This window comes from Primulina tabacum, chromosome 8, assembly GCF_025594145.1.
Source record: "Primulina tabacum isolate GXHZ01 chromosome 8, ASM2559414v2, whole genome shotgun sequence".
Classification (NCBI taxonomy): domain Eukaryota; kingdom Viridiplantae; phylum Streptophyta; class Magnoliopsida; order Lamiales; family Gesneriaceae; genus Primulina; species Primulina tabacum.
In genome coordinates, this window is record NC_134557.1 from 35209870 (window position 1) to 35229959 (window position 20090).

Sequence of the window (20090 nt, forward strand, 5' to 3'; positions counted from 1 at the left end):
ACAGGCAATCCAATCTGTCAGAACAACTTGGGTTTGGAGTGTCCGAGAAGTCATCAGAAGCTAGTTTGGTAAACCGACTTAGTAGATGGCACGGAAATCGAGGTAACTACCCATTCCTCTACTATAAATAGCAGGTATGAATCCCATTTAAAGTATTCTGAAATCTTTGAACTCTAAGCATTATACATATTTTTTTCTCAAGTATTGCTTGTGTTCATCTTCAACCTGCTGACTTAAGGATCGGAGTGGCCACGTCGGACACCCCTCGACGCCCATTCACGAGTTACTTTCTTGTTTGCAGGTGTTAATCTCAGCCATTATCTTCACTCAAAATTCCTTAACGCTATAAATTGTTGGTTTGATCCGTTGGAGCTCCTTACCCGGCTCATCCATTTCAACGAGATCACATGTATTAGCAAAATGGGCCCACATGATTATGATATGAAGCTTGTGTTGGTCTCTGCTGGCTGATCGGGCTTGTGGTCCTCTCTGCATTTGGATTTAGTTAATTCGTTTTGTGGAGGATATTCAATTTAAAGTTTTAATTATTTTAATTAATTATTTTTTAAAATGATAAATTTTTGTAGATTTGATAGATTTTTATTGATTTTTGCATAATCTCACTTATTTAAAAACATATTCTTGTGAATTCTTGTAGATTTTTTGCTAGATTTTTAAAGAATTTTGTAAAAAAAATTTTATAGAATTCTCTATATTTTTTACCTGATTATAAAAATTATTTTTTATTAATTTTTTAAAATTAATAATTAATTGACATAAATAACATATTCAGTTTAAAACATTTTTGAAATTTATATTAATAAATAAATTAAGTTAGTAAATTTTTTATATTTTATTTATTATAAATATTACTATTATTTTCAATTCTATGCGCCAATAAAATTTTATGATTTTCTTATACATAGTGTGATAATTTATTAAAAAATTCATATTCTAATTTTATAAACCTTTTAGAATTTCAAAATTAAAAATCATAAGATAAAGAAATAAAATGTAATTTTTAAACAACAAAAAAAACATTATTTTTTTATCAGTTATATCATAATTTTTTTATGAACTATATTTTAAAATCTTAATTAACATTATTTTTTTATCAGTTATATCATAATTTTTTTTATGAACTATATCTTAAAATCTTAATTTTTATTTTATTTTTATATCATGTTTGATTCCACTATTCAACTATTAAGAATTAAGTTAGTTATTTTTTATATTAAAATAAAAAAATGATAAAAGAAAATGTATACAAATATACTTTTTAAAAATTAGATAGTAATAAAGATAAATGATATGAAAAGATAAGTGATGTGATGCGAGATAAAAAAAGAGCATGTATATGAGTAAGAAGTTTTAACAATCAATCTCAATTTTTGGGTTGAACAAAAAATAATTTTTGACAATTTCTAATTGTATCTTAACCTTTAATATATATAAGTAAATGAATTCAATGAAGTTATTAAAAATCTATTGAAAGTTGAATACATCTAGACTTTTTAGAATTTTAAAAAATCAGTGTTAAAATCACTTATTTTTTATAACTACTAGTGCACCGACGCACGCGTTACGTGCTTGTATAATATTTTGTATAATTCATTTGATTTACATTTAAATGAGGATCAAAATATAATTATAAGAAATAATGAGGGACTACACTGTAATTTTTATATATAAATTAAAAAATAAAATGAAAAAAAAAGAATAAAAAAATAACCTCAGTGAGAATTAAACCTATAACCTAAACTCAAAGAAACAACAACTCTATCCACTAAACCACAGTATAACTTACATTAAAATTTTAACATTTTATTAATATATAATTACTAAAACAGACCATGACACCAAAGTTAGTTACTCTAAGTATCTCAAACTTAATAAGATAGTATAGATATGAAAATCTATTTTAAACACCACCATACTTCTACAAAATATTCAAAAGTTCGATTGGATATCTTTATATTTTTAAAGAGTAGGTCTTTCATAAGACGGTCTCACGGATCTTTATTCGTGAGACGGATCAATCATGTTCATATTTACAATAAAAATTAATATATTTGACATAAAAAAGTAATATTTTTTCGTGGGTGACCCATATAGAATATCCGTTTCACAAAATTGACCCGTGAGACCGTCTCACGTGAGTTTTTGTGATTTTTAAAATCTACAAATATCATTAAATTTCTTACATTGCATACATACCTTATATTTTTGGATGAATTGCATACACAACTCGACTCTCTTATATTCCTAATTAAGGAACAAGTTAATAATAAATCCAAAAATATTACTTCAGAGAGAAAGGTTTTTACTAGATTCACGGCAAATCAATAGCCAGGAAATAAAGCCTTAAAAAGTAGATATACATTACTGTATAAACAAGAAAAGAGGACAGGCGCAGAAAATAACCTAATCTCTCTTTCACCATCCATTTTGTTACCATAGCTTCCAGACTCCGCCATGAAAGACTTTAGCACGAGTAGTTTCCAGTTTGTAACAAAAAAATACCTTATCTGCTTGTGTTGCATTCTGCGATTTGTAACACACTCGACAAAGACGGTTCATAGATAACGAGCACACCAGATATCGGAAGTGATCCCAATATTTTGCAAGTTCTACCTATGTGAATCTTAACTGGCCAATTCACATAACCGTGCCCGCCCAGGATTGAGTAGCGATTCAGACATCACCCATCCCTGTGAATGCCAGATCGTTAAGAATATAAATATAATGGCATCTGCAATCTGCATAGAATAAATTTGAAAGATTCTGCAACTATACTTGATCTGAAACCAATAAGTTAGAATGGCAGTTGAAATTTGAAGACATTACACAGTACTCGAGAATTTTCCAATGAGTTTAGGTTAACAAGATCCAGTTTAGGTTAACAAGATCCACGGGGATTCATCATGCATTTTCCAAGTGCTAGTTGGAAATCAGGGATTTACGAAAATCTTGCGGAGATGATTAGTCGGCCCTTCATGTAATAATAGTGTTCAAGTACCATCAAAGTTGGCCTTGAAAGTGTCAGGAACACCATCAAGGATTCAGGCCCTGAATCTTCAATCTTCTAATACAACATATCTAATTTTTTAAACTTATCACAGTCCCTTGGTTTTTATTAAATTTGAGGAACAAATCCAGTTCATTTAGGCGATGTTCATGTTAACCTATGCAGCTATATAGCTATAGGACAGTCAATCAGAACAACTTTTTCTCTTTCCCTCACTTCCCCTAACAGAAATATCAAAGCATCATAACAACTTCATCTGAGAATTTGCAAGAGAATGACACAGTGAAGCTGAATGTATATATCCTTCTTCGCAAATAATCTCATCGACTTAGGTTTAAACATTCAACTAGTAAGAGTTGAGAGAAAAATACGCAGATCTCCAATTACCTGATCCTTAGCTTTGTTTTTGAAAGGCTCATATAAGGCTGATACCATCTTGTATGATTCAATAACATGAGATTGAGGATCAGCCACTATTGGTAGTGCTGCAGAAAGATCATGCTCTCGGTTTGTACGGGACATTTGGTTCTGGTTGTTAGAGCGAATGATGTGAAGAAGCACATGAGCCTGTAATTGCTCAAGATAGTGAGAAACACCAACAGCAGTAATGAGTATAAGATCATCAGGTCGAAAGGTCGAAAGCTTACGTGAAAAGCCGCTTTCAACATATCATCAGACTTCGCTCCGTTCTTGAACAAGGCATATATATTGCCCTTAGAAACATTATAAGTTACAATATATTGCTCTTTCTGTTATCAAGAAGATTTAATTTGCAAAAATGTCATTAAGTAGTGACAGGAAATACATGCATGCATAAGCAAAGCATTTGCATTTGAACATGCAGAAACTGGAGAAAATGGAGCCTAATAAACTATATATATTTTTCCCCTTAAAAATAACACACCTCAAAAATAGGCTTCAATGCAATATATGCATTAGGGTCTTGGAATGCTTCCTTAAATCGTTGCCCTGAAAATTTTAAATAAACCATCAGGCAATCTTTACATTCGTGCATTTTATGGTGCAACATAATCAGAAGAAAAGCATGAAATGAGGACATAGATGTGTGAGTACAAGCACACACACACACAGAGAAAAAGAAGTAGAGAGATATGTCTAGGCAAGTACCCAGAACAATAGGTCTGTGTCTCTTCCATGGGAAACTGAAAATATTTTCCATTGAATTTCCCTCTTCCAAAGTTGGAACTTGTCCTGAAAAATGAGGCTCGCAAATTATCAACCTTTCGAATGGTAACAATTAGTGAGGAGAGAAATAGACAACATAAAATAATAGATATTCAGTAACAGATATAATCACTACATCATTTTATATGCTGCATAGATTTGAACGCATAAATTACACAAATTGATCATTTTTAACAAAATATGAAAAGAAAACTGCATTAATTTAGTGAACTATAAGAACCGACAGAATGATGAGAACTTTGAACTGGTAAAATCAACCCCGCTTACATCATCAAACAAAAAGAGCATTTGGAGGACACAAGTCTTAGGTATAAAACTTCGAATGGGCTAAAATACATAAATCTACAGAAAATAAATCAGGTACAAAGATGAGAGGGAAGAACTCATGTACTTCAATCCTACCTGTCTTCAGGAAAGTTTCTACTGCCACTGTGAACCTTGCACGATTTAGTGTGTGCAACACAATAGATTTCACCTGAAAGGATAAACACACGCATAGTTTCAATCAACATTTGAAGGAGTACGAAAACAGAGTAATTAAAACTGAAAGGAGAAAAGTGTTACGTATTTTCATTAGCTAACCTCTTGATACGAACTCATGACATAGCCACACGAGAGCAACCCAAATGTGGCAATCAGGGATGGATTTCTTTTAGCAATCATTATGCTCAATCCAGTTCCAAGCTTCACAAGAGAATTCGGAGTTAGTTCAACTATAAGCCAACAAGTGCTCTAAAATGCAACAAGCTAAAATGGTTAAAATCTACCAAGCTTCGTGCCCAACACATCCAGCATTCCCAAAGACCGTCTCTGTCAAATGGCATGGCAAAATTCCCCACCAACATTTTGACACAGAAATTTTGGTTTTACTAACTGATGGGTGAGGAGGTTTAGATACAATGGAGCACAGTGGATCGAAGAAACAAATTAGCCGCTAAATATCTGCAACTCAACTCCCAGTTCAAGCCCTTGTGACAGTATTGATCAACTGAAAGGATCTTACCCGTTCTGATATGCAAAACTACTCAATCAAACAACTTGATTTGCTAAAAAAATCTTCGGCAACATCAAGCAAATGAGTTTAACAAGTTATAGACTGTCCCGATAGCCAGATCTTAATTCAATATGTTACCCTATAGAGACTTAGATATAGGGAAACAAGGGCAGCTCACAAATCCTCTTAGAACATGCAGTTTACTGATAAAAATGCATGCAACTTTAGATCACATAATTGCCCATCAGTTTCAAAACCAGTGTGCTCCGTGGTATGACTTCTAATTTCATAGTTAACATAAGAGTGCGCTTAATATTATCTCAGTTGGAAAAGCATACCAGATCAGATACATTTCCAACACATTCTCCCTTGGCAGTCACATCTCCGATATTCTCTCCTCTAGCAAAGGCTTTGTAAATTGGTGTTCTAGTTGAAGTTGATGTCACAGCACCAACATTCTATAAGCAAACCAAGATGGATATATGAAACTAATTTTGCTATCAAGATGGATATATAAAATTAATTTTGATATATTTCACCACGTTGAACGGGTTAACAGGCCAAAAAGTGACAGTACCTTACCTTAGCTACATTGGCAGCACAAGCCAAAGGAAGAAATAGATGGGGGACAGCAGCAGTTATTAATTCTACACCGGCTCCCAACTCCACAAGAAGATCACCGGCAAACCTAAGCTGAATGAAATATAAAATTTCACACATAGGCACTACCAATACAGTTCACCGGTTTTAACCTAAAAATTATGCAACCCAATACCTGCTTTAAATCATAATCAAATTTCTTTCCCTGCCGAGCAAAAAGCATCTTTCCAATCCGTCCAGCTCCATCCTGCAATTAGTCATACAACATGAACTACAGTACTTCAAACGATTTTCCAACCACAAAAAAATAGTTCAATAACTTTTGAGATATTTCTTATCCATCTATGAGACATATTCTATGCAGCCGATTCTAACTATTTCGTGACCAAAGCTTGTACTATTTTGATGATTAAATAACTATAGAAAGTCCATATGAAATTACCCAAAAAAATAATGCAGTGGAAAGTAAAGTATGATCACACTTTTTGTGGGATTAGTTATGACACATGGATACAAGGAAAGAACGCTTTAAAAACTTGAGGATAGGGGGAAAAATGGGAAATTCATTGCCCAACACTTCAAAGTTTGAAAAAAAGAACTCTTGAACAAAAACCTGATACAAAACTTGTACCCAAGGTTCACAAATCCAGATCAATATCATCCAAGAGAGTAGAAAATAACAAATACTAACCAACTGTTAAATTTACAAATTAATGAGTACATTAAAATGCAGAGAGAATGATGAAGAGAATAGATTAATGGGTGTTCCTATACAGACTGAATAATAAAATAATTATGAAACAAAAAGAGGTTCAAAGGGTCAACAAGCAAGACAGGATCAAGCATCAAACCCACACCTTGGAAGACCAATTTTTTGATTTACTTTATCAACTTTTTTACATTTCTATTTTCTTTTCCTTTCTGAATTTGAGATCTCTTCCTCTCAAAGTTTCAACACTTCATGCATGTACAAGAAACAGGACATAAAAAATCCAAGTTACTATCAAAATTATAGCCTTCGCAAACTATTCCGTCTGACTCTTGACCATCACTACCCTACACTGTCACATTTAAATACATCATGAGAATGTCTTATTGATCAGGCCATTATGTGAGACGTGCGTGAGCAATTTGAAGACAAATCTACCAGTCACTGTGACCATTTAAATAACTCAACAACTTCACATCAATCAATTAATCCTCCACAAAATAAAATAAGAAATAGACAATGAAATGGTTGTGAAAATAAACAAACTCAAGCCATTTCTCATACATACCTTGAGAATCCAGTTAATAGCTACAGCACCAGGTGCAGATTTATTTCTGGATACTCCAAGAGAACTTAAGAGCGTTTGTGTTGTGAAAACACCCATAGCTCCACCAAAGAAATGCTATAATAAAGACAAAAAGTACTATCCTTATGTTGGATCAGATGGGATATAACTATACGTGGTAAATATTAGAAGCCGCTGATAGTTACTTGTGTTGTGTTAGTGCTGTAAATACTCTAGAACAAGTACCTTTAAGGCTCTCCACGTCATGTATGGAACATAAGAAGGCGTGACACTTTCAGGAAAACCTTCCGGGACAACATAGGACCTTATAAATGCCATCAACTCCTAGACCACATAGACAATACAATAAAATTGATGATAGAAATTCTTTCATTCTGATTTCTATTTCTAGATTATTTTGCCAACTTTTAATTTGCGTGCCTAGGTCAGTGAGCATATGCAGCATGAGATCCCACACAAATTCATGCACATGTATTCATGTTTACTACTGCTTTGTTTCATTTCACTCTCTAATGTTAAGACATACAATTTAAATAAACAACTATGACTGAAAGGGCAATTAACTACAATTCACATCATCACATATGAACAGTTCCTCGCTACGAATTGAAAGCAAGAAGTGGGATATTATCATAATCATTATTTTAAAAACCATTTATTGAACGAGCGATACTTTTCCCTCAAAAAACTGAACTGAAATTTTTTGGTCCGCTGCACACACACTACCAAGTTTCCATCGGATAGCTTCGGAACTAGCTTATAAATTTTAAAAAATACATAATTAATCATAAAAACACATGACTTAGCCTCCACCCAGTCATCAAAAAACTTGGAAGGTAGCACTTTTTTGGGTAAAATCATATGAAATTCTTGGTCAATTGCCGATTTACAAGCAGAAAAACTCGATTGTATTGAAGCAATAAATGCACTAGTTGAAAACTGATTCTAACTGTGCCTACACTAATGTTCGCACATTCACCCTGCTAATAAATGGGAAATATTATTTGGAAAAAAAAAAAAAGAATACTGACATCAACGGGAGCCTTGGGACTGTTCAAGGAGACTGCGCGAATAGAATTCTTCTTCAATTTCTTAGCGCCATTACTCCTCCCACCACTACTCTCAGCGAAATAATTCCACCGTCGACCATCAATCTCCTCGCTGCAAATCATCCGCAAGCTCGAATCCACAAACTGATCCTCCGAGACTCTTCCAAATCCAGAATCATGAACCAGCGTCTTCTCTGGAACCGGAGACTGCGGAGGCGCCGACGCTAGGTTGGCGCTAATACGAAGCGTCTCCCGGACCAGAAGGCGCGTCTCCGATGAGGTCAGGGTCCGGGAAGCCGAACTTGAGGGGTTCTTGAGCTTCATTTCGTCGGGAAAAACCAAATTGTTGTTTCTGCGGCGGCTTTCTCCCTCTTCCTCCGCCTCTCTTCCCCTGTGGAGATAGAGAGAGCCGCAGGTGGTGTGGGGAGGAGAATTATAGGAGATATAGGAAGAGGGGCCACTTTTGAATCGGAGGAGAGAGGGAGCTAACGCGGACACGTGGCCTATATTTGGAGATATCCTTTTGTAAAATTATCGTAAGGAAATCCTTACTCGGCATTTTTGACTTTTTGTGAGATAAATATTTTTATTTAATTTTAATATTGTAACTTTTTTATAGTTTATTTTTTATTAAATAATTATTATTTAATTTTTATATTACGAATAATTTGTATATTGAATTTTTTAAAATTATTATGTTATAATTTGTAAAATTATTTTCTATAAAATGCTTTTTTTTTAAAAAAATAATGATATAATTTTTTTTAGATGAGAGTAGTAAATTGATTTGTTTAGTAAGATAAAAGATAATTTCATAATTTAAAAAATATTCATACTAAAAAAACCAACTTTATCAATGTTTGATTTGCAAATATATATATACTTATATATTATAGTATTAAATTTGAAGACTTGCAGTAACAAATTTTGGTATTATGTATGTTTTTTGAAAAAAAATATATCATTTATATATAATATTCTAATAAATATTTTTTTATATTTATCTATATTTTTTAATTTTTAAATGATCATATCATCCATAATATAAAAAATTATTGTGCAAAATCATTTTAAATGTTTTAATTTTAATGTAATATCTAATTTTTTCACAAAAAAAATATTTAACACAAAAATATAATATGTACATGGCATCACGTGCAAAGGGATAATATTTTTATTATAAAACATGAGGAATTTAGAGTAATTAGTTTTGATATTTCGGTGTCATATTTTTCATGATATGTATCAAAACACACAATTTTTTTAGGAAAAAAATAATAAACCTATTTTACTTATATATAAGTTACATATGTTATATATTGTAAAAATAGTTAGTATTTATTCATTTTTATTCATATTTTAAAATTTTAATGAATATATCACTCATAATAAAAAAAAATCATAATTTAAAAATAAAAAAATTATTATCATGTTTACATATACTAAGTATGGGCACCTCAATTCTTGAGGTATCTTACCCAGGTGTATAGTATAACATATGAGTATTATATTTTTTTCAGAGTTATTAAATATGTGTTAATATTTGTGAGCAAAGTATTTTTTTTGTGTTCTTTTGTATTCGTATTCAAACGATTATTATTACAAATTGACATTGTGTTTGATAAAGGAGAAAATATGAAAAACAAGTAATTTATAAAAAGTGAAAGTGGTTAGAAAAAAACTGAATTAGTGTTCATATAGGAGAAATTTAATAACATGTTGCAAATTGAATATAATGTATTGCTTTATTTTAAATATAATGAAAGATCTACTTCATAAAAAAATTATTACAAGTTCGAAAATAAAGTAGCCATATTTTGGTATTAATTGTAATGGTGTTACATTTAATGATGTTGTTGACACCAGTGAATTTATAGATGTAACTTTAACTTAAATATATTAGTTATTAAACAATCAATAGGTGCACAAATTTTGGTCTGTAAAGTCACTTTAACTCCTGATACTCACAGAAAATTTAGGGTCCGATCCCAACGAGCGTCACTAGTTCAGACGTGGGCTTTAAGATTACCCAGAGCCTGAAATCAAGAAGAAGACCGTTAGGAGGGGGCCAGGATGGTGTCCTGGCGTAGCCCCTCCGACGCTCAAGTCAGTGACTGAGGATATATGGGGGGAGCAGCTAAGGGTGCTGCTGAAAACAATATATTGAATTTTTTCAACTGAACACTCAAACCTAATATTTATAGGATAATATCTGGCCCTTGATGGGCTTGTCTTCCATTTGGGCTAGGGATGAGCCAAGGGTAGATACCTGGACTTTTGATGGACTTGTCTTCCATTTAGGCCCTCGCCTCCAAGATGTAATCCGGGCCCCCCAAGATGTAATCCGGGCCTAGGGGCCCACGGGATATCACCAGTCTTCCCCTCCTGACTCGAACTGAATCGTAGGTTCAAAGTTCGATTAATTGGTTCGTTCTCGGTTTACCGGTGCGAGTTGTGAATTTTCTTCCAGCCGCTCGTCAGTCTCCGAAAATAGGAAGCAAAATCAAAAATCGTAATCCTGCAGCTCTCCATCGTCTAGCAACCGCATGCTCCCACATACACTCGCCTCACGACCTAGCCCTCTCGCACCTGCGCCATCACCCTTAGAACGCTCGTCACACGTCCCTGCCTCGTCCACCGCCCCTCCTCGCACCGCCTACTCGCCCACGCGTCCTCACGCAGGTCCTCGCTGAGCGTAGCGCCCAGCCTTCCGCCTCCCTTCTCGCCACTGCCATCGCCTGCTCGCCGTCTGCTACCGCGCGCACGCCCTCGCATGCTCGCCCTCCTCACCGCACGCCTTGCCAACAGCTTTCAGCCCCCAGCGTGCCATCTTGCCACCGCGCAGCCCTAGCGCCCGTCCCCACTTCCAGCCCGCTCGCACAGCAGCCTCGCCTTCCGCCTCCCTGTTCGCACCTGCCATCTCACGCTCGACCGCGCACCGCCTGCCACCGTGCGCATGCCCGAGCACCTCGCCCGAGTACGCTCGCCCCGCCTGCGTCAGCTCGCACCTGCCATCTCACGCTCGACCGCGCACCACCTGCCACCGTGCGCATGCCCTAGCACCTCGCCCGAGTACGCTCGCCCCGCCTCCGTCAGCTCGCCCCAGCGCGCACGTCACACTCGCCCTGCACGAGCGCGCACGTCACGCTCGCCCGACGCGCCTCTGCCAATCTCGCCCGAGGTTCGCCCAGCTCCTCTGCCACGCTCGCCCGAGGCTCGCCAAGCACTCCCCAGCACCCCTGCCACGCTCACCCGACGCTCGCCCAGCGCTCTCCACGCTCGCCCAATGCCAGCTCGACCCTCGCCCTTGCCACGCTTGCCCAACACTCGCCCAGCACATCTCCTCGCACTCTCCCTTCGCCCGCAGCCCTTGGTTCCTGAAGATCTTTTGGGGGGCGTTGCCCCCAAACCCCCACGACCTGACCGGGCAGGTCGATCCCCGCGACCTGATCGGGCAGGTCGATCCCCGTAATTTTTCATAGCGGTAAACATTTTTCGTTATCGACAAATCAAATAAATTTTTCTCCTCCCAAACTCTGCTCCTCTACTAGGCGATGCCTTAGTAGGAAAATTTTTATATAATTCTCCTCCTTCACTCTACTCCTCTGCTAGGCAATGCCTTAGCAGGAAAATTTAATTTTTCTCCGGCCAAACTCTGCTCCTCTGCTAGGCGATGTCTTAGCAGGAAAAATTTAATTTTCTCAAACTCTGCTCCTCTGCTAGGCGATGCCTTAGCAGGAAAATAAAAATTCTCCGCCTTTACCCTCTAACTCCTCTGCTAGGCAACGCCTTAGCAGGAAAATAAAGATTTCACCTCGTCACCCTCTAACTCCTCTGCTAGGCAACACCTTAGCAATAAAATAAAAATTTATAGGCAACGCCTTAGCAGGAAAATAAAGATTTCACCTCGTCACCCTCTAACTCCTCTGCTAGGCGACGCCTTAGCAGGAAAATAAAAATTCTCCATCCTCACCCTCTAACTCATCTGCTAAGCGACGCCTTAGCAGGAAAATAAAGATTCTCCACCCTCACCCTCTAACTCCTCTCCTAGGCGACGCCTTAGCAGGAAAATAAAGATTTCACCTCGTCACACTCTAACTCCTCTGCTAGGAGACGCCTTAGCAGGAAAATAAAAATTCTCCACCCTCACCCTCTAACTCCTCTGCTAGGCGACGCCTTAGCAGAAAAATAAAGTTTTCACCTCGTCACCCTCTAACTCCTCTGCTAGGTGACGCCTTAGCAGGTAAATAAAGATTCTCCACCCTCACCCTCTAACTCCTCTGCTAGGCGACGCCTTAGCAGGAAAATAAAAATTTCACCTCGTCACTCTCTAGCTCCTCTCCTAGGCGACACCTTAGCAGGAAAATAAAAACTCTCCACCCTCACCCTCTAACTCCCCTGCTAGGCGACGCCTTAGCAGGAAAATTAAAATTTCACCTCGTCACTCTCTAGCTCCTCTGCTAGGCGACGCCTTAGCAGGAAAATAAAAACTCTCCACCCTCACTCTTTAACTCCTCTGCTAGGTGACGTCTTAGCAGGAAAATAAAGATTTCACCTCATCACCCCTCTAACTCCTCTGCTAGGCGATGCCTTAGCAGGAAAATAAAGATTCTTCACCCTCACCCTCTAACTCTTCTGTTAGGCGACGTCTTAGCAGGAAAATAAAAATTTCATCTCGTCACTCTCTAGCTCCTCTGCTAGGCGAGGCCTTAGCAGGAAAATAAAAAATCTCCATCCTCACCCTCTAACTCCTCTGCTAGGCGACGCCTTAGCAGAAAAATAAAGATTTTACCTCGTCACCCTCTAATTCCTCTGCTATGTCAGGCCCGAGAATTTGGTTATTATAATCGGAAATTATTTGTTGATAATGGAGGTGATTATAGACGCATTGTATCGGACCGGAAAAGACGAGAAAATATAGAAAATAAGTGTAAAGGCAGAACATGTGGCGCACATGCGCGGAGAAATGCGCGCCTATGCGCGAGGTGTCCAGAAGACCTCGCGCATATGCGCGAGATAAGGCGCGCATATGCGCGAGGGGCTGACGTGCCAATGTGCCGGGACAGAACTTCTCGCGCACATGCGCGACCTGAGGGCGCGCATATGCGCGAGAAGTCCAGCATGAATTTTAAGTTGACACATGTCTTGGACACCATTTAACATGTATCTTGATTCATTCTCTCATACTTCAACAGCAGAGAAACCACCGAAACCTTCATGGAATAATGTCCTTAAACTTCATGTCATTGTAGAGAAGTGATTGTGCAAAAAAAATCCAACCATCCAATTTTCGATCCGAATTCTTATTCTTGTTCCTCTTGTTACAAGCTATCAAAGGATGTAAGTATTGCTACATTTCAGCATGTTTTGAAGTTGAGATGTTGGGAGAAATCAGATTTTGATTTCTATTATGTGTTCTTATGATTATTGTGAACCTATATTCGTAATTGGATCGAAGAACGGATATGATATGCGATTTTGTTCAATTTCCAGCATGTCTTGAGTGAAGTATATGCAGATTTCAGAATGGTAGATTGTGTTTATGATGAGAAATATGAGTTATTGTTATTAATTTTGATGTTTGAGTTGACCGGTATCGCGAGATTACGCCGTTATGCCGTCAAAATATACCGGAAATGGAATATTGATAAGTACAGGTATTGATTTGAGTTAGAGATTGATAGAATGCATCTTGAATATGTCATTTCAGATTGGTCTTGACAAGCTTCAACATCGAGATTTCGACATCGACAAAGACTGAACAACGAAAGGTATAATTCAATGTTGATTCGGGAAGACACAACTCGAATTAGATCTAATTTGAGTTTCCCAAAATCACATACTAGAATGTTTATAATTTGATATGGTTATGCCTTGTTTATAGAGTATAGCAATGTACATGAGATAGGTGAGTCGTTGGCAGATATGCCAAGATACCGGATGTTCGGTGATATCGACGTACGTAGGAAAAGATCGACTCCTATTGTAGATATTCGATACAGAGAGGACCGAAGTCCGGGAATAAGACGTACCGCCACCCCGATTGGGAGAGTAGGTGGGAGATTGTTACGTTTTTTTCACATCGGGATCCCTAGACTTAGATATGAGTCGAGTTAAAGAACAAGAGTCGAAGAGTGTTATCTGTATTTACATTTGATTCATGTATTATTGATTCATGTATTATGATTGTGTATTTATTTGCATGACATGCATGTATACATGTTTTATACTGAGATTTGTTCTCACCGGAGTATCCGGCTGTTGTTGTATCTGTATGTGTGCATGACAACAGGTGGGACATGATCATGGTCAAAGAGAGCGTGACTGAGATTGGATAGCGTGGTGATTTCGAGCGTGAGAGATGAACTAGTAGTTTTACATTTGAGATGTAGTTTGTTGTAAACACTAGTTTGTATAAATATGTAATGGAAGAAGACATGTAATTGCTTTTGATGAAATAAAATAGAGGTATTATTTGTGTATGATTTATATACAATTGTTTTTGATATTAAAAGCAAAATTTTGACCCACATTTTCTAGCAAAGATCCAATTAATCCCAAAGACAATTGAGTTAGAGCCCGGGTTCCCACAACAGGTGGTATCAGAGCAGTAGGTTCTGTAGACTGGAATAGAAGTGAATGAGCGGGGTAGATCAAGTCGTCTTCCTTGCTTTGATGATGCTAGCATGCTATTAATTGTATGTTGATTTACATATGTTATATATGAAAGCATGTTTCTTGCAGTAATACATGTTTACTTGTTTATCAGATTGATTGCGACATGTATTAAGAATAAAATGAATCAGAACCGATTTTGGATCAGAGGAGGACTGAGACATATTGTATAGATTGTGTACTAATCCGTTTGATAATCAGATATGCCTCCTCGAAGAGCAGCAGGGCATGTGCGTCTGATACCAGAACAGGGCAGTACTTCTAATGATCGGATGGATGTTACTGCAACACCGATGGAGACACTACTGAAACGGTTTCAATCCTTTAAACCGCCGACACTGAAAGGTACTGAGAGCGCTATTGAGTGCAAAAGCCGATTAGATGACATCGAGATTTTATTTGAGTCTCTTGATTATACCGATGAGCGACGAGTGAAGTTAATTGGCCATCAACTGCATGAAGTCGTGAAGAATTGGTGGTTTACCACAAAGAGAGCGTTGGAGCATCGTGGCACCGAGATCACTTGGAAAGTTTTTAAAGCAGAGTTCTATCAACGCTTCTTTCCTGTGTCATACCGAAAGGATAAAGGTGCCGAGTTTGCCAATCTGAGACAGGGACAGCTGAACATCGAAGAATATGTGGCAAAGTTTTCGACATTGCTCCGATTTGCTCTTCACGTTGCAGAGAAAGACGAGGCCATTGCAGATCAGTTTATCAATGGCTTAAATCCTGATATCTTTACCCTAGTGAATACCGGCAGACCAAACAACTTTGCAGATGCCTTGAACCGAGCCAAGGGAGCGGAAGCGGGACTGATTAAGCAACGAGGACTTTCGCATGCTGCTCCGATTCCGAGACCACCACAGCACTCATTTCAACCTCCTCCTAGATTTGAGAGTGGTGGTAGTAGCAGTGGCCAGAAAGATCAACTGAAAGCCCGAGGAAAACAGTTCAAGAAGTCGGGTAGCAGTTCATCAAGCTCAGGTGGGTCACGACAGAGGGGTCCTGGCCAGAGTTCAGATTATACAGGGGTGTATTGCAGTACTTGTGGAGGCGGACATCCTACAGATCAGTGTCAGGGAGTGGTTGGGCGATGCAATATCTGCAAACAGCAAGGACATTTGGCCAGAGTCTGTCCACAGAGAGGGTCACAGCGATCTCAGGGTGCAGGATCGTCTGCATCAGTACCTCAGCCTGAGAGGCAAGCATCATCTGTCCATTCCTTCCAGCCGCCACCTGCACAGTCCCAGTCGAGGCCAGGAGGGAGCCAGATTTTGAGCCAACCTCCCAGACAGCAGGCTCGAGTATTTGCACTGACAGAAGAGCAGGCCCAAGATGCACCAGACGATGTGATAGCAGGTAACTGTTTTCTTTGCGGTTATCCTGCTTATGTATTGATTGATACGGGTGCATCTCATACCTTCATTTCTGAGCGCTTTGCATTAATGCATGCTTTACCTGTCGAGTCACTATCTGTCGTAGTGTCTATTTCTTCTCCTTCGGGGAGTGGTTTGATATAAGTGACATCGGTTAGACATTGCATGCTACAGTTTGAGGGTAATGAGATTGAATTAGACTGTGTTGTGCTTAGGTTGTCTGATTTTTATTGTATTGTCGGTATCGATATGTTAACCAAGTACAGAGCCACTGTAGATTGTTTCCAGAAGATTGTCAGATTCAGAAAAGAGATGGCTAATGAGTGGAAATTCTACGGTAAGGGTTTCAGAGCTCGGATTCCCTTGATATCTGTGTTATCTATGAGTCGATTGTTGCAGAAAGAAGCAGAGGGGTTCCTTATATATTCAGTAGATCTACTGAAATCGAGTCCAGCATTGGCAGATCTGCCGGTGGTATGCGAGTTTGTGGATGTATTCCCAGATGAGATTCCAAGGTTACCTCCAGTCCGAGAGGTAGATTTCAGTATCGATCTCCTACCAGGTACCGTTCCTATATCTCGAACTCCCTATAGAATGGCACCCATTGAATTGAAAGAATTGAAGGAACAACTCGAAGATTTATTGGCCAAGGTCTACATTAGACCGATTGTGTCTCCTTGGGGTGCTCCGGTACTGTTTGTCCGGAAGAAGGATGGTTCGATGAGACTTTGCATCTATTATCGACAACTGAATAAAGAAACGGTAAAGAACAAATACCCATTGCCTCGTATCGACGATTTATTTGATCAGTTGCAAGGTTCTTCTATATATTCCAAGATCGATCTGAGATCTGGGTATCACCAGCTGAGGGTCCAAGATTCTGATATACCGAAGACAGCATTTAGAACCAGGTATGGACATTATGAATTTATTGTCATGCCATTTGGTTTAACGAATGCTCCAGCTGTATTTATGGGCCTGATGAACCGTATCTTCCATAAGTACCTTGACGATTTTGTGATTATATTTATTGATAACATTCTGATATATTCAAAGAATAGGACTGATCATGCTGAGCATTTGAGAACGGTGTTGGGAATTTTGAGGGCTGAGAAATTATATGCTAAACTGTCGAAATGCGAGTTTTGGTTGAGACAGGTTGTATTACTGGGGCATATTATATCCGGAGATGGTATATCTATTGATCCCAGTAAGGTTGAGGCAGTGATTTCTTGGCCGAGACCGACATCAGTGCCAGAGATTCGCAATTTCATGGGTCTAGCAGGCTATTACCGGCGATTTATCAGAGATTTTTCCAGTATTACAAAGCCGATTACACAGCTAACTCAGAAGAATGCTCCGTTTGTGTGGTCGGAGGCTTGTGAATCTAGCTTCCTGGAGTTGAAGAAAAGATTAACCAGTGCTCCAGTGTTGACTATCCCTTCAGGTACTGGTGGTTTCGTTGTATATTGTGATGCATCTCACAGAGGGCTAGGATGTATTCTTATGCAGCGAGGACATGTGATTGCATATGCCTCGAGACAGTTGAAGCCACACGAGACTCGTTACCCAATTCATGATCTTGATTGGCGGCCATTGTGTTTGCACTAAAGATATGGCGACACTATCTCTACGGCAAGAAATTTGAAATTTACTCGGATCACAAGAGCTTGAAATACCTGTTTTCGCAGTCAGAATTGAATATGAGACAGCGTAGATGGCTCGATTTGTTGAAGGATTTCGATTGTGAAATCAAGTACTATCCAGGGAAGTCTAATGCAGCAGCCGATGCCTTGAGTCGAAAGGTATGTGCTCTACCCTTATCGACGATAGGTATTTCAAATTTGATTGAAGATTGATGTTTGTCTGGATTAGCATTTGATACAGATAGTAGACCATTGCGACTTGCTACGATTCAAATGGAACCAGATTTGATTGTTCGCATTAAAGAAGCACAGAAAAATGATCAGAAGGTTCAGAAGTCAATTGAGATGGTCAGAGCAGGACATCAGTCAGAGTATCAGGTACATGATCATGTTTTGTATGTGAATAACCGTCTTGTAGTGCCAGATGTTTCAGATTTGAAACAACAGATTTTATTAGAAGCACACTGTAGTCGGTTCAGTATTCATCCTGGTGGCAGAAAGATGTACAACGATCTGAAGATACAGTTTTGGTGGAAACAAATGAAATCAAACATTGCAGAGTTTGTATCTAAGTGCCTGAATTGCCAACAGGTGAAGGCTGAGAGGAAGAAACCCGGAGGATTACTTCAGAGCTTATCTATTCTCGAATGGAAATGAGATCACATTACCATGGATTTTGTTACGAAGTTACCACGATCATCCCGTGGCTGTGATGCGATTTGGGTCGTAATTGACAGATTGACCAAATCAGCATGCTTTATTCCGTACAGAATGACGTACCGACATGATCAGATGGCATAGATATATGTCAGAGAGGTGGTCAGATTGCATGGTGTGCCGAAATATATCGTATCAGATCGTGATCCCCGATTTACTTCACATTTCTGGCACAGTTTATAGCAGGCTTTGGGTACGACATTGCACCTGAGTACTGCATATTATCCTCAGACCGATGGACAGTCAGAGCGGACTATCCAGACACTGGAGGATATGCGGAGAGCTGTAGTGTTAGATTTTGGCACTAGTTGGCAAGATTCATTACCACTTTGTGAATTCTCGTACAACAACAGCTATCAGACGAGCATCGAGATGGCACCGTTTGAAGCATTATATGGCAAGAAGTGCAGATCCCCTCGGTATTGGGATGATATATCTGAAGTACCAGAACTTGGGCCTGATATGATTGGTGAAATGACTGAAAAAGTAAAACTGATCCAGAAAAGAATGAAGACGGCGCAAGATAGACAAGCCAAGTATGCGAATGTACATCGTCGACCGTTAGTATTTGAACAGGGAGACAGAGTATTTTTGTCAGATTTGGCAAACGTGTGAAATTGTCTCCTAGATACATCGGTCCATACGAAATTCTTGAGAAGATTGGTGATCGTGCATATCGACTTGCTCTTCCTCCTTCGCTATCTGGGATACATGATGTCTTTCATGTGTCGATGCTACGGAAATATCTGCCAGATACTTCTCATATTCTTCAGCCTGATGAAGCTGAACTCGATGAGACTTTGAGCTATTTTGATCAGCCGATTCAGATTATTGATCGGAAGAACAAACAACTCAGGACGAAGACTATTCCATTGGTGAAGATTCAGTGGAGTCGTCATGGCATCGAATAAGCTACCTGGGAGACGGAATCAGATATGAGACAGAGGTTCCCAGAGCTATTCCGCTGATGTGAGTTTTCTATATAGTTTTATTATACCTTCTTATTGATATGATTTAATTGCCCGTGATTTCGAGGACGAAATCATATCTTAGGGGGGGAGAAATGTAAGGCCCGAGAATTTGGTTATTATAATCGGAAATGATTTGTTGATAACGGAGGTGATTATAGACGCATTGTATCGGACCGGAAAAGACGAGAAAATATAGAAAATAAGTGTAAAGGCAGAACATGTGGCGCACATGCGCGGAGAAATGCGCGCCTATGCGCGAGGTGTCCAGAAGACCTCGCGCATATGCGCGAGATAAGGCGCGCATATGCGCGAGGGGCTGACGTGCCAATGTGCCGGGACAGAACTTCTCGCGCACATGCGCGACCTGAGGGCGCGCATATGCGCGAGAAGTCCAGCATGAATTTTAAGTTGACACATGTCTTGGACACCATTTAACATGTATCTTGATTCATTCTCTCATACTTCAACAGCAGAGAAACCACCGAAACCTTCATGGAATAATGTCCTTAAATTTCATGTCATTGTAGAGAAGT

The 20090-nt window shown here is 38.7% G+C and overlaps 1 protein-coding gene across 1 annotated transcript; it reads right to left on the reverse strand.

Annotated features, from left to right (window-relative positions):
* Positions 1–2306: 2306 nt before the first annotated feature.
* LOC142553958 (protein root UVB sensitive 6-like) lies at positions 2307–8617 on the reverse strand. Its single transcript, XM_075664528.1, has 13 exons — positions 8155–8617; positions 7349–7447; positions 7106–7219; positions 6004–6075; positions 5811–5921; positions 5567–5686; positions 4817–4918; positions 4637–4709; positions 4157–4240; positions 3933–3997; positions 3676–3777; positions 3416–3595; positions 2307–2711 (listed from the first exon to the last, which is right to left on the reverse strand). The coding sequence occupies exons 1-13, from the start codon at positions 8494–8496 to the stop codon at positions 2646–2648; spliced, it is 1530 nt and encodes a 509-aa protein (XP_075520643.1). The 5' UTR covers positions 8497–8617; the 3' UTR covers positions 2307–2645.
* Between the last annotated feature and the right edge of the window lie 11473 nt (positions 8618–20090).